Source organism: Oryzias latipes, chromosome 9 (assembly GCF_002234675.1).
Source record: "Oryzias latipes chromosome 9, ASM223467v1".
Taxonomy (NCBI): Eukaryota; Metazoa; Chordata; class Actinopteri; order Beloniformes; family Adrianichthyidae; genus Oryzias; species Oryzias latipes.
Genome location: NC_019867.2, coordinates 26,798,409 through 26,811,954, shown reverse-complemented (window position 1 = coordinate 26,811,954; position 13,546 = coordinate 26,798,409). Strand labels below are relative to the sequence as shown.

General features: G+C 39.1%; 1 protein-coding gene across 1 annotated transcript in view; it reads left to right on the top strand.

The window, feature by feature from the left end:
- The window catches only part of LOC101173475 (netrin receptor UNC5D), a 199,725-nt gene that overhangs the window by 76,367 nt on the left and 109,812 nt on the right, over positions 1-13,546 (top strand). The window contains exon 2 of the mRNA XM_020706238.2: positions 1,533-1,739. Within this exon, the coding sequence (XP_020561897.1) occupies positions 1,533-1,739 (207 nt within the window). The remainder of the gene's footprint in view (positions 1-1,532; positions 1,740-13,546) is intronic.

Below are 13,546 nucleotides of genomic sequence, written 5' to 3'. Positions count from 1 at the left end.
ATTTAAGACAACTTCCATTTCCCCCCAGGTTATATGATTTAGTAAGCTGCCTATTCCATGACTATTTAAAACATTTACTCAAGAAACTCCATGCAAATTAAATATTAATATGTTGTATGCAGTCAAGGCTTGACACACATCAGTCCAAATCCTGTCATCATTTTTCAAACTTCCATTTACCATATCTATGTTTGTTTATTATGCAGCCACACTTCAGACCTGCACATTTTTTATTTACCCATTTAACTAGGACAACAGCGATGAAAGGAATTGAGGAGAGGACAGGGACGTTTTCAAGGGACAGAACTGGATTTCAAAAAGAGGGATATATTAGCTCTCATGTGCACTGAAAAGCTTAGCTGGAGTTACCTTGTTGAAATTAAGGTGCAATTCTCAGAAGCATGCTAAGGACAGCAGGAGCACCAACATCCTGTCATTGTCCTGGTTCACACCATGCCGTAGTGAAAGCAAACACACAATAGCTTGGAAGGCAACAAATGATCAACAAATATATTTGACTATTTTACTCTCTTAGTCTGTAGATTTTCTTATTTGCAAAAATGCTTTTAGAACACTGAAATTTTAGAATGAACAACAGAGTAAAAGTGAGGCATAGTGACTATCTGACAGAAAAAGGAAAAAAGGGTAAACCACTTGAATGAGGACACCATGTTGATGCAGGTACCAAAGGAGTTTTATTTTTGTAGGATCAGAATCCAGGCTGGGATAAGATGTTTTTAGGCCTTATTTTGTTTAATAAATATCCTCTCTTCTAAGTAACTCTGATTTTATTCTGTGCGTCTGCTTTATAAGAAAACTGTCTGCATTTTGGTCCATGCTTTGTATCTTAAATATTTACTTTAAATAAAGTAATTTTGAAAAATGTGTTACTAATTTGTTGAGCTTTTTTGGGAAATTTCTGAGCTGCTCCCTAATTGCTGTTGATGCAGAAATATAAAGTACTTAAACGTTTTGTTGTCTTTATTTTTATATCTCCAGCTTAAAGTAGTCCTACCGTGTTTTCTGCCCTATAGTTGCATGAGGTCATAAGGCGCACTGTCAACGAATGGTTTATTTATGAAATTGTGTCACATATAAGGTACACTGACCTAAAATGCACATTAAAGAGACAAAAGAGTCAGAAATGAATCCATCACACAGACTATCATCTGCGTTTACCATTACTCCAGAACTTGTTTGTACCATGCAACATGTTAGCCTCATTAGTGTATATACAATAACACCCAACTTTATATGCAACTTTTGTAAAAACAGATTTTTTGAAAAGGCGCGTGTGTCTTTCAAAAGCCCTTTGATATAAAAAAAAATGAATCCATTTATAAGGTACTCTGGATTATAAGGTGCACCATAGTTTTATTAAATAAAAATAAGGTTTTTGAGCACCGTAATGTGCAGAAAATATACAGTTACTGGATTTCTTTCTCTGCCAAATTGGTTAGGTTTCTGTTCATACCTGGTTTAAAGAAATGCTTGGCTCTGTGATATAACTGAGATTTTCTTTTTGTTCCTAGGGGTCACACAGTCTGACAGCTTGCCCTCAGGGCATGGAACCCTGCCACACTTCATCCAGGAGCCAGAGGATGCCTACATTGTCAAAAGCAATCCTACCAAGCTGCGCTGTCGAGCCACACCCGCCTTACAGATTTTTTTCAAATGCAACGGGGAATGGGTGCATCAGAATGAACACATGTCTCACGAGTACAAAGACCTCATCACAGGTGAGGTTATATTGTGATACTTTCATCCCAACAGTGTAATATTGGATTTAATTAATAACATTTAACTTATAACATCAACCGTTTGCAAAATGGAAACGTAGACCTCAAACATAAAAGGGCGACAAAATAAAATCTGGCATGATCTTTGAAGAAAAAGCAGTCCAAGGTTGTGTAGTAAAGGACACATATAATCAGTATTTTTGAAATACAACCTATATAGCTTAATGTTTTCCTCTCATAATGATTAAAGATATAACTTCTATTGAAAATCTGCATTAACTAAAGTTCAGAACAAAAAAACGGTGTCAACAAGCACTAACTGTAATTTAATTGAATACACCTTTACTGAGATGCCCTTTACTTGTTTGCAACTGTTTTTTTGTGGTTGGTATACAATTTCTGGTGCAGTTTATCAAATACTGAGTTGGGGAGTAATGTACTACTGCTGATGTTTTATGGATTAAATATTGGAGATAAAACGTTTACAAAAATATAACAGTTATTTTCAGCTAAAGCAAGTTGATACAGCAAAACAATTTTCACGAATTCATATGCTGATTTAAATTCTGGACAACATCATCGGCAAATAACAGAGAGGAAATCCTGCGGTCCCTTAACCAGACCCCTTCCGGCCCCTGGCTTTGCCAAGAAATTCTATCCAGAAAGATTGTTATTAGAAATCCAACAGGCACCTGGAACAGGTCTGATGCCCCTAAGTAAGGTTCCCCTGACCCCATACCCACAGAGCAGCCTCCACAGGACAGGCCAGGGGATGCTGTTGAAAGGCTTCTCCAAATCCATAAAACACATTTGGACTCCAACAAACCCTCGGGAATATGTAGAGCTGGTCCACTGTTCCATGACCAGGACGGAACCCACTCTGTTGTTTTGAATTAGTTCAACTGTCATCCAAACTCTTTCCTCTGGTACTCTGGAATAGACTTTCCCAGAGAGTTTGAGGAGTGTAATTCCTTAGTTGGAACACACATCACGGTCCCCCTTCTAAAAAAGGGGAACTACCACCCCAGTCTGCCAGTCCAGTGGTACTGTCCTTTTTTGTTGCAAAAACAGTCCGACAGCATCAAGAGACTCGACACACTCGAGGCGGACTTTAACCTCCTCTTGCGCCTTGCAGAGGGCGGATGAAGTCTGGCCCCAGACAACTCACCTCCAAACATTCACAGAGACTATAGAGAAGGAGAACCATTCTGCCCCAATGGCCCGGCTTATCTCAGTACCATTTCTCCTGGATGTGGGAGCTTAAGTCCTATCTGACAGATTGCTCAGCCAAACCGTCACAGTACATTTGGGTCTGTCTTTCCAGCCTCCTCCTCTGCCAGCAGATCCAACAGTTAGTCATTGGCTAACGTATGCCTGCCCTATCTCCTCCCAACTGTCCAAGGCGCATGGCCGGAGGTCACTTGAAACAGCTAAAAAGTACAATTTTTTTCTAGTTGTACCATGTTTCCATTAAAGAACTGGCTTCACCTTCAGAAGGGATTTTGTCAGCTGTGCTGCAGGCAGCAGACAGAGAAAGCAGTATTACTAATTCTGTTTATTTAATTACAAAATAAACGCCACAAACCTCGGGCTTCACTGTAGGATAATAATGAGTCTTCTGCAAACTGTTCAATGAACTAGATGTGTGTTTTCTGCAGAGACTGTGGGCTAAGCTGCCTGATGAGTTTAGAAAATCGATTTGAAAGAGATCAAAACAAAAATTCATTTCATCATCGCTTTAGAAATCCATGGTGATCGGGGTTGATCTATTTATGCTCTCTGTTAATTTATTTCATTGGGATTTAGATTTTGTCCCTTTTGCTTGTGTTTGAGCCTTGTAGTCACATGCATTCATTGACATAAACCGAAAAGATGCAGTTGTATTGCTGTTACACACTTTTCCTATTTAGACCTTTAATTTTAAACTATTAACAGCAGAATGCACTAAAAGAAAAATATTTTTGTCTTTACAAATCAGTTCAAGTGCCTCATAGATAGTATGTTGTTCTTGTAAGCAAGCAAACTCATCTTAAAGGCCCACTCCGATCACCTTTTGATCTATTGTAAAAGCTTCTCAAGTGGTCGATTCCAGTATATTTATGCCGTTTTTAGGAGAAGTCAAAAATTTGTTTGTGGTTTTCTAGGACAGGGTGGCAAGAGTTCATCTTAGCTATAGTTTTTTTATGACACATTTTTGCTATTGAGTACATGACAAGTTGCTGTAAAAGGTTTTTTTTTTAAACTCTTGTTATGGAACAATTTTTTGTGCAGAATATATTAGCTCTACCTTTACCTTAGTGTCTTTGCTCGAGTAGCTGCCCTTTCTGCCCCTGCTGCTTGGGTGTTCATCACAGACTACATCAGGCTGTACTTCTGGCTTGACAGCTCTGCACTCTACTACATTTTGCCTGGTGCAAGACATTTAAAATAATTGAGTTTCAAATAATAATGGTGCTTTGCTGCAAAGCCCCAAACAGCATATTACTGGATTTATTCAGTCTGTTTTCCCTAAAATTGGTTTTGCTTTTTTTAAAAAAAAAAAAAAGTACCATATAGAAGAGTTATTCTATATGACGACTGCATATAATACATACTCCCTGAAAAAGCAACACCACTGTTCTTTGGGTTTATGCTGAGACGTGCTGTTCTCATGTTTTTATATCAGAATCCTTCTTTCTGTTTTTGCTCACTTAAAAGACATAAAGAAGGACATTTAAGTGCGGCTGATTTTTCAATCCACATTAAATGTTCAGGACCCTTCGACCACAACTTGGACTCTTCTGTCTTGATTCTGGATTTGGAACTTGAAAATTAGACTTAGCTGTACTACAGAACAATTACTTGGTCTCAACTTTCATAGGCGCATTTACGTTTTCTAACATTCATCTTTATAATGCATATTTCAGAGCTTGTTGTTTTTGTGTAATTGCTTTAAAAAAATACCATCAAGTTTTTTTTTGAGTTGCTTCTTTTATTCTACCATTTAGCATCACTGTGTTGCTTTAATCTTCTGACAGAAAGTTGTTTTAAATACTTAATGCATTTTCCAAAGCCATGAGGTTAATCACCTATTGCTGATAATCCTAAAATAAAATATTTCAGCTGTTCAGTAAACATCTTGTTCTCCTTCATAATCTTGGCAGGGCTTGTGTATGTACACACATGTAGAACCATGTCTGGACTTCATAGATGAATAAATGAGTGTTATTTTTTAGTAAAAGTTAAACCATTATTTTTTCATAAAAGTTTTACTTTTTTAACCGTTGTGCTATCCTAGGCACTTTAACATTGGGAGTTGGGTCATCTAGACCCACTAGACAGTGCTCTGACCCTTTTTTCTTTAATGATTTGTGATCTTCACTGGTGTCCATGGATTACATGAAATCTTTCCACCTTTGTCCACCTTTGCATGGTAGGGAGAACACGTCAAAGTAAGGGTGGGGTCATCTAAGATAGCACAAGGGTTAATAGAGTACCTTGTTTATTGCAGCCGTGCTCTGTGCTGCATAAACGTGTGCAACAACTACTGATTGTATAAGAGATTTGGACAGAGTGAGTGTGATGTCACCCATATACGATGACTAACTTCCGGCTCCAACAAAAGGAAATAAATCCTTTCATCATTTTATTTTTGTGATGTGGACGACACCATGTTGGAGCCAGATGACATCATTAAGCAGTGATTGGTCCGAGTTGGTGTTAGTCAATGTTTCTATGGCAACCACTTTTTGCGAATCAGGAGTGAGTTTGTTAGAAGACCACACTCCTACCAGTTGAAAGGGGGCTTAGGAGAATCTGTCAGTCAAATGTTACAAATGTTTAATTTGAGACTGCATACATCTGATTGGCCACTTTATAACTTGAATAACTTGCACTGCAGAAAACAAATAGGATTAGCAAGAACATGCTAAAAGAAGGTAGTGTTTAATGTTTAATGCCGTTTAATGTTTAATGATTAATGTTTAGTGTTTAATGATTATTCTGGAAAATAAAACGACTGAGTAAAAGCTGTTTAGTGTAGAGATTTGTAGCTTCTTGGAGCCAGTGGGTACTTCTTATTTGGAATGCGAGGGGGGAGGGTTTACTTATCAACCCACCAGTGTGCTGATTTTTGTCTGCTCCTGATTTACAATAATTTTTGTATAAAGAAATACTCAATTTTAAGATTGTTGTTCACCTTTCGGCACATCATGTCAAGGGTCTCCACAGAAAAGCAGCTTTCACTGGTTTGCACGGCTGGTTGGGCGGAAAGTTCATCGCTGGATGCCCTTCCTGTCACAAACCTGTGTTCTGTCTGGGCTGGGGACTTGCACAGGGAAACCCAGACTAGAGCCTTCTTGTGGCTGCATAGGTAGACAGTAGCATCAAGGGTCTTGCCTAAGGACTCACTAGATGAATCTCATTGCGCTTCTGGGAAGCGAACCCCGCCTTCTCGCGGCACAGTCCTGCACGCAGCCGACTTATCCATACAGCCGCTCAGAAATGCAGTTTTAATCTTAATTTTGTTTATATATGTCCTTAATCATCAGAAAAATGCCACAAAAACACCAACAACACAATTTTCTTTGAAGGGGGGCATTAAAGTGTTATTTTTTTAGTTAAATGCTATTCACATTTCTCCATCAGTTCTGCTCAGTGCACTTTCAATCAAAAATCTAATTTTTGTTATCACCTCAAATCAAATTTAGCTTGTTCATTAGCATCCCACATGTATAACTGTTGCTTGATAAAAATAGTCACACATCCTGGCCTTAAACTTTAATCATCCATTCCACTTGTGGTTTCCCATTTTCATTTAAAGTTTATAAAAAAGTATGTGCCATTTTTGGTTTCCTTCAATAACGCCACCATTTCAAAGGTTTGAAATGCTCCTACGTGAAATCTATTTTCTCTTTTGGCTCATTTAAAAAAACTAATCTTTGCTTTTGGTAGAGACATGATCTATATATTAATAGAAACAGAGCAAACAAATAAGAGGATTGCTAATGGGGATGGTTTGTGTTGATCTTCCAGTTTATAGTAACAGTGCATTCTTTTAGTCTGGCTTAACAGAGGAGAAGATCTGTAACAAATCAGATTGCTATTGACTAGGACACGGGCCCTCAGTACCCCCAGAAGCCCCTGATACAATCTCTTATTTACCAACTACCAAGGTGAATCACTGTGAGCTGATAAACATGACAATGCCCTTGACTTCTGAGCAGTAGACACTAAAAGAGGACTGTACAGTATATCTGCTGTGTGTGCTGTATAACACCTGAAGACAAGTAATCCTTCCAGTGCTTGCATGTATATTGATTGCATTTTTTATGGATTTTTCTAGTCTCATCTATAAAGAAGCTGTCAGCAGCTGTTTGCAGATTTCATTCTAACAAGTTCATTTGAATGTCACTTTGAGGCCGAAATGTTATCAGACTGAGGGATATGCCCACCTTGTATATCTTTTATGTCTGCTTTGCTTGTAAACGGGTTACAGTGCAGATAACTACTTTTATTCTGTGCAGCTTCAGCGTTTTGGAGCTGCATTCGATGGTCATAACAGCCAAGAAATAACAAAGAAAACACAGCTGTAAACAAAAGACAATGGCAGTGTGGCAGTGTGTGTCTAGTTTTTGCACATCTACTTCAGACCAACAAAGTTATGAGTCTTTGCCTTTTGAAACTGACCATTTTTGATAATGACAGCATGATGCGGTCGTATCCAATGGGAGAGTAGGGCTAAGTTGTCAGCTTTAACGGCATTGGGCATTGTGGACAAAAACGTTGTGAATTAACAAAAAATCTACAGCAAAGTCTGAAAGCTGCTGCGAACTTAATTGCACTGCAGAAATGCTGTGTAACTTTTAAAGACCTGGTGTTTTGGTTTTTTTTTTTTAACATGTTCTTGTGACATTTTTAGAAACATGGAGGATATGCTTAAGGAAAATAAAATTTAAAATTACATTTCTGAGTATTTCCATATTTTAATTGCAACAGATCAGGAGCAGACAAAAAAAATGCTGTTTGAAAAAGATCAGATTTGTCAATTGGAAAATCCTCTGGGCGAGCCACATGCTCCTTTCTGATGCAACTAATCATAGATGTCTAGATTCATAGTTATCATTTTACTCGTCTGAGATGGCATCTGGCTCAAAACTATACGGCTGGATAAGTACAGAGTTGCTTGCCATATTTGTTAGGTTGGGGGTGTAAAGGGCTGTAAGCCAGCGGGAACAAATGGAAGCAGATGGATGACGTGACACGAGAGAGGGGTTACTTTGTGGCAAAGGTCCCGCCCACAACTTGCGGTCGAATGTCTACTGAACTACTGCTACTCTGCTCTTAAAAAAATTACTGATTTTGGCTAAAAACACTAGAAACACTCAAAGTAGATCAAAAGATGATTGGAGTGGGACGTTAAGTAAATATTTTTACACATAAGTCCATGTTTTCTTTTGCCAAAAGAGGACCGCTTCTCTTCCACATCGAAAGGAGCCAGTTGCCAGTTGCCAGATGCCTCCTGGACGCCTCCCTGGAGAGGTGTTCTGGGCATGTCCCACTGGGCGGAGGCCCCGGGGAAGACCCAGACTGCTGCCCCCGCGACCCGGTCCCGGGTAAGCGGAGGAAGATGGATGGATGGATGGAAAAGCTCCCAAGTTGTACACTCATGATAAAAATCCCACAAAAATATCGGGTCAACACCTGTCAGCAATAATTAGACCATCATTTTATAATAATAGACCACTATTATGACATAAGTTGTCACTCAGCTAGTATATAGTTTCGTCTTATCAATTCAAGCTGCACCTGGTTAACCTATGGTTTGCTTCTGGAACTACCTCTGGAGGCAAGACATGACACCAAAGATGATACCAAATATCATAGCAGACATCATCTTCTTAATCATCTTTTGGTAAAAAAAAACACATCTTTTGGCTCTAATTTTTATAATACCGGTACTTTTAGCAGTCTTTACTTAACTCTACAACAGTAGTGTTTTGAACACTCTTATTCCAGTGGTGCTACTACTACGAGATTTTATGTAATATTAGAAATATTACATAAAATATACAACACCAAAAATGTCTACTTGGTGTTGTATGCCAACCACAAATAGAGATGTTCTCCCGTCGTTCACTTACTGCACCATATGCTCACTTCTTCATCTTCTTCTTCTTCAGTTTCTTTATTTCAAACATAAAAGAAACATAGTAGTTTAAAATAGACATATAAAGTAATACAGTGTGCTTTAAATGGAGTGGGTTCAAGAGAAATCTTGTCTGATCCCACCCCTTTTATAACAACACCTGATGATGCTCATATTTCTATTTACAGATTTGTATAGAACATTCATATTACATTCATTCATGCCAACTGTGTAAAAATGACATTTTTTATTTTATTTATTATTTCTGGCCTTATAAAATTCTACTACTTCTTGTAGTGGGATGCTTTGAAGCTCCCAAACCCCAAGTGGGACCAAGGCAATTGATTAAACTTCAGTTATTTGGGGAAATTAAGCCAAAGCTTTTAACTTTTGCAGTGAAAGCTCACAAGCCGCAAAGGTAAAACAGGGTCACTGCACAGTGAAGAAGCAGTTTTGCAGCAGAGATATTGAACATTTTGCGATCGGCATGAGGCTATACCTCCTGCCGTGGGAATTCATGCCTGTCTTTTTTATTGCAGTGCACATGCCCCCCTCTGTTAACGCAGGCGCAGTTTGTGACATGCTGTTCTCAAGCTGCAGACACAGCAGCACATGCCCCCTCTGTCATCTGGTTTACCCACATTTACGCTGCATACGATTTGTCCAAGCAGAGACGATAAAAGGCTGGACATGTTGTGTGCCAACACCAAATTGACATGTTCTCCCTTTCTCATCTATCCTCTTAGGAAAGCTTACAATAACATTGTCTTTCTGTCCCTTATCTATCTTTTTTCAATTTAAAATAAAAAAACCTGAGATATTTTTAATTAATCCTAGCATTTCAAAATTGGTAAATTGTTGGTGTTTTTTCTAGACTGAACTTTGCTGTCATATATCTTGATGTCAAACATACCCTAGCATTCTCCTTCAGGTTGCCATGAGAACTTTTTTGCCTCAACAAAACTGGGTGAAGGTCAGGGTGGGAGAGGTAAGTGATGCGCTGTAAACCGATCCCCTCCTGCCCATAAAGTACGTCTCTGACTGTGAGAGAGAAAAACTGTGCGTTACTCATCTGTGCCATTCATCTCTTGGCACTTTCCTAATTGTAGCGACTGGCTCCAGCCCAGGAGCGTGAAAGGAAATCAGCATCCACTTGGCTCTGTCAGGGGAAAACTGTTTATCCTTGTTTGTTTCAAGAGAGGTTTCCCTTTGGTAAGGATTTTCCCATATGCTCTAATCTGGTTTTAACTTAGACTACTACAAAAAAAGATCTAGCTAAATATCAGTAGGAAATGCACACAAACATATTGAATCTTGGTATTCAGTAGTTATCTAGTGAGCAGAAGGACTGGAAAAAAGTGGTGATGGAGGACTGTTTACCGTCCTGCCCGGAGTATAAGCCAAACAGTTGCATTGTCGGGCAGCTGTACAGTATTCAGCAGGGTTTGCAAAAGCATAATATTTGCTTTAATGCAAGAAAACACTGGGTTTTGTGAGTACCATATTTTTTCAGACTGCATTATCAGTCTCAGCAGCCCAAAAATGCTAAATAAATATGTACTACGGTCACATATCCCAAAAAGACACTGCGCAGGGAGCTAATTGCAAGTTTTGCAGCAAAATCGGCAGGTGCCCGCGCGGTAGCCTTTGTAATCAAGTGGCGGCGGTTGCATTTTTACATGCTGCATGGTGTTTAAGAAAAAGTTACAGTTAAATTGATTACTTTTTGACATCGGGCAGAGGCCGCCCGGATCCATTTGAAGTCACACTGCGGCAGATAAGCGGCAGGCGAGCGGCAGGAAGGCAGGAGCGCGATAATTGACCGATAGGAGGGTCTCCAAGGGCCCCAAAATTGTCTGATTATCAGCCAATTTGAGGCTGCCACCCTCCAGCCAACCTCCTGCCCGTGTGCTACCGTCCCATTTCTGCCATCTGCTTGTTGGAAATCGTACGGTAGCAGCGCGATTGCTCAACGAGGGCTGTTGACATGAGTCAAGGACCCGGCAATGACCGGACGTCAATTTGACAAACCTGGCCACTGTGGGTCCAAACGGGGAGACAGCATTGATGCTGCACAAAACTCATCATGATGTTGATAGCACCACAGGGACTTCGAGACTGCGTATCGAGGAATTGTGGTTGGTGCTAATACGAAAAAGACAGAACATTGTGCTTTCTTGGGAGGCATGTTTACGAAAATTTAGTAAATTTGTAAACTGATTTTAATGTGTGCTCAAAATCTGAGTTGCAAATGACCAGTGATGTAGAATGGCCCACTTTTTAAATGCCCCTGGACTACCGGGCTGCTGACGGACGATGGCAATTAATATCGACAGCTGCCGTCCGGAAACATTTAAACATTGCTGCTGAACAGCAATCTGGCTGCCACCCCCCGACACCCCTGACGCCTGAAGGCCGCCTGACTGCTGCCATCTGCATTCATGACCATGCCAATGATTTTCAAAAGGATCATGTGGCGGCAGCTAATATTGAAGATTTTGCTAATACCTCCCAATTGCATGGTGGCAGTTGTGGCAAAAGTTGCACCAAACGTGATTCACGTGTTAAATTTACATCCCCTGCCTCTCTTTAGATGTGCATCAAATTTGTTATCAATCAAGCATCAAACTGGAGGCTTGTCCAAAAATGTGTTTGTAAACTTGACGCTCTCGTTGTGTGTGGGAGGAGCTACCGTCAAATGGTTGTAGCCTCATTTTTACAATGCATTGAAGAGACAGGTGATGTTGAGAGATCAGGTTCATTTAAGGCACTTCTTCTGCGTTGTAGCAAATACCGATACACACACTTCCAGTGCCGTCTAGTGGTTGTAGTGGCGAAACAACTAATAGCCCTTGTGATATCTTATGGGGTCAAAATGACCCTACCCTTACATTGATGTGTTGTCCCTACCATGACAAAGGTGGTTAAAGGTGGAAAGGATTTCATGTAAAGAAAAAAGAAAAAAGGTTCAGTGCATTGTCCTGTGATGTCAATATGACCGCACTCCCAATGTTGACATGCCTTGGATAGCACAAGGGTTAAAGGATAACTGGTTGTTAGTGAGAAATAATAATAAATATTATATATATATATATATATATATATATATATATATATATATATATATATATATATATATATATATATATATATATATATATATATATAATAAATACATGAGCCTATTTATGAAAAAAATGAATCACATATTAGTGGCTCCCCCAGTCAAACTTTGCCAAAAAAAAAAACGCGAGTTATAGTCCGAAAAAACACATTTTCAGTTTGTTTATCCCTTATAATAGACAAATGTTTGATTATTTTTTACATTCTTGTAAATGCAAACTGCACTCTTAATGTGTGACTTTGCATAGTTTCCAGGCTGCCATAATGGAATTTCTGTATTTGTTGTTGCTGGCTTTATCGGACCGTACCTCCCAAGCAGTTTTAAAGGTACTGCAGTGGGAAATGTGTTGGTGTGTGTTATTTTGTATAATCTTGATGGCGCTGCCATGTTGACGGTAGATCTGGGTTGACAAATGAGATGTGACATCCCACCACCTCCAGAGGAAGTTGGCCACCATAGCCACACCTGGCTTTTATAGTGCAACTTGTATATCTCTGACTGAAATGTTACGGCCTCTTCAGCCAGGATTGATGGTATAGTTGCCCCTGGGGTTGCTTTGTGAGCAAGTTAATGGGGTTGTTAACTGTATGTGGCCTGAACAATACACTTCTCCCACACAGATACTTTTACCCTCTTAACTCCACAATAGACTCCTAGGGGACAGGAGGATTTATAACTTTTCTTTTTCTGGGGATGCTTTTATTCAACCTTACCACACATTTGCTGCCAGAGCTGACACTGTAAAATATTTATAAAAAAAATAAAACATCAACAGAGAAAAAAGGCACTTTGCCTCTGGTGGTGAGTCAGCGGATTTCTCTTTATTACCTAAGTTATCTCAGGGGTATCAATGTGTACACTGGTATACTTATATACGATTTTGAACCTTGGAAAATAAGGGTTGGGAACGGCTTAGGAAACCAATCAAAGCTATACGTCACGGGAAGATGATATTCTGGTCTGATTGGGGTTCTATTTTTACTTTTAGCATTTTGTTTTCTCTGTAAACCTGCTTTTATTATTGATTCTGGGTTGGGTCCTTTGCCCAGCCTAAAGGGACAGCTACAGTTAAAGCCACAGTTTATCTTAATCATCTGTCTACTGGAAAATGTTTAACATCACAGTTTACAGACCAAACATTATCCTCACATAGTGTCTCGTCACATCCAATACTGCCAGGTCTTTGCAAACCTGTGGTAATATGTTGATTCAGCTTCAATTTATTTAAATGTTGAAAAACTTAATCAGGTGCTACAGACTTTAAAGCTTAAGTAAGCTTTAAATGGTACACCTTTGCTTTTACAGTGTTACCCCTTTAATTGCAAGAGTTATGTTCTAAAAATACCCCACAATATGTAAAATCTGGGAAGTTATATTTGTTGCTTAAGTATTTCACGTATCTATAAAAGATTTACTACTTGCATTAACAAATTTATGTTTGTCAGAACGTTTGTTCTTCATAGAAATCATAGAAAACGTCATAGAAATTTGCAATTGCAGATGTTTTAAGGCATCTGCAATTGCATCACCACTACACTCTTTATACATTATTTTTTA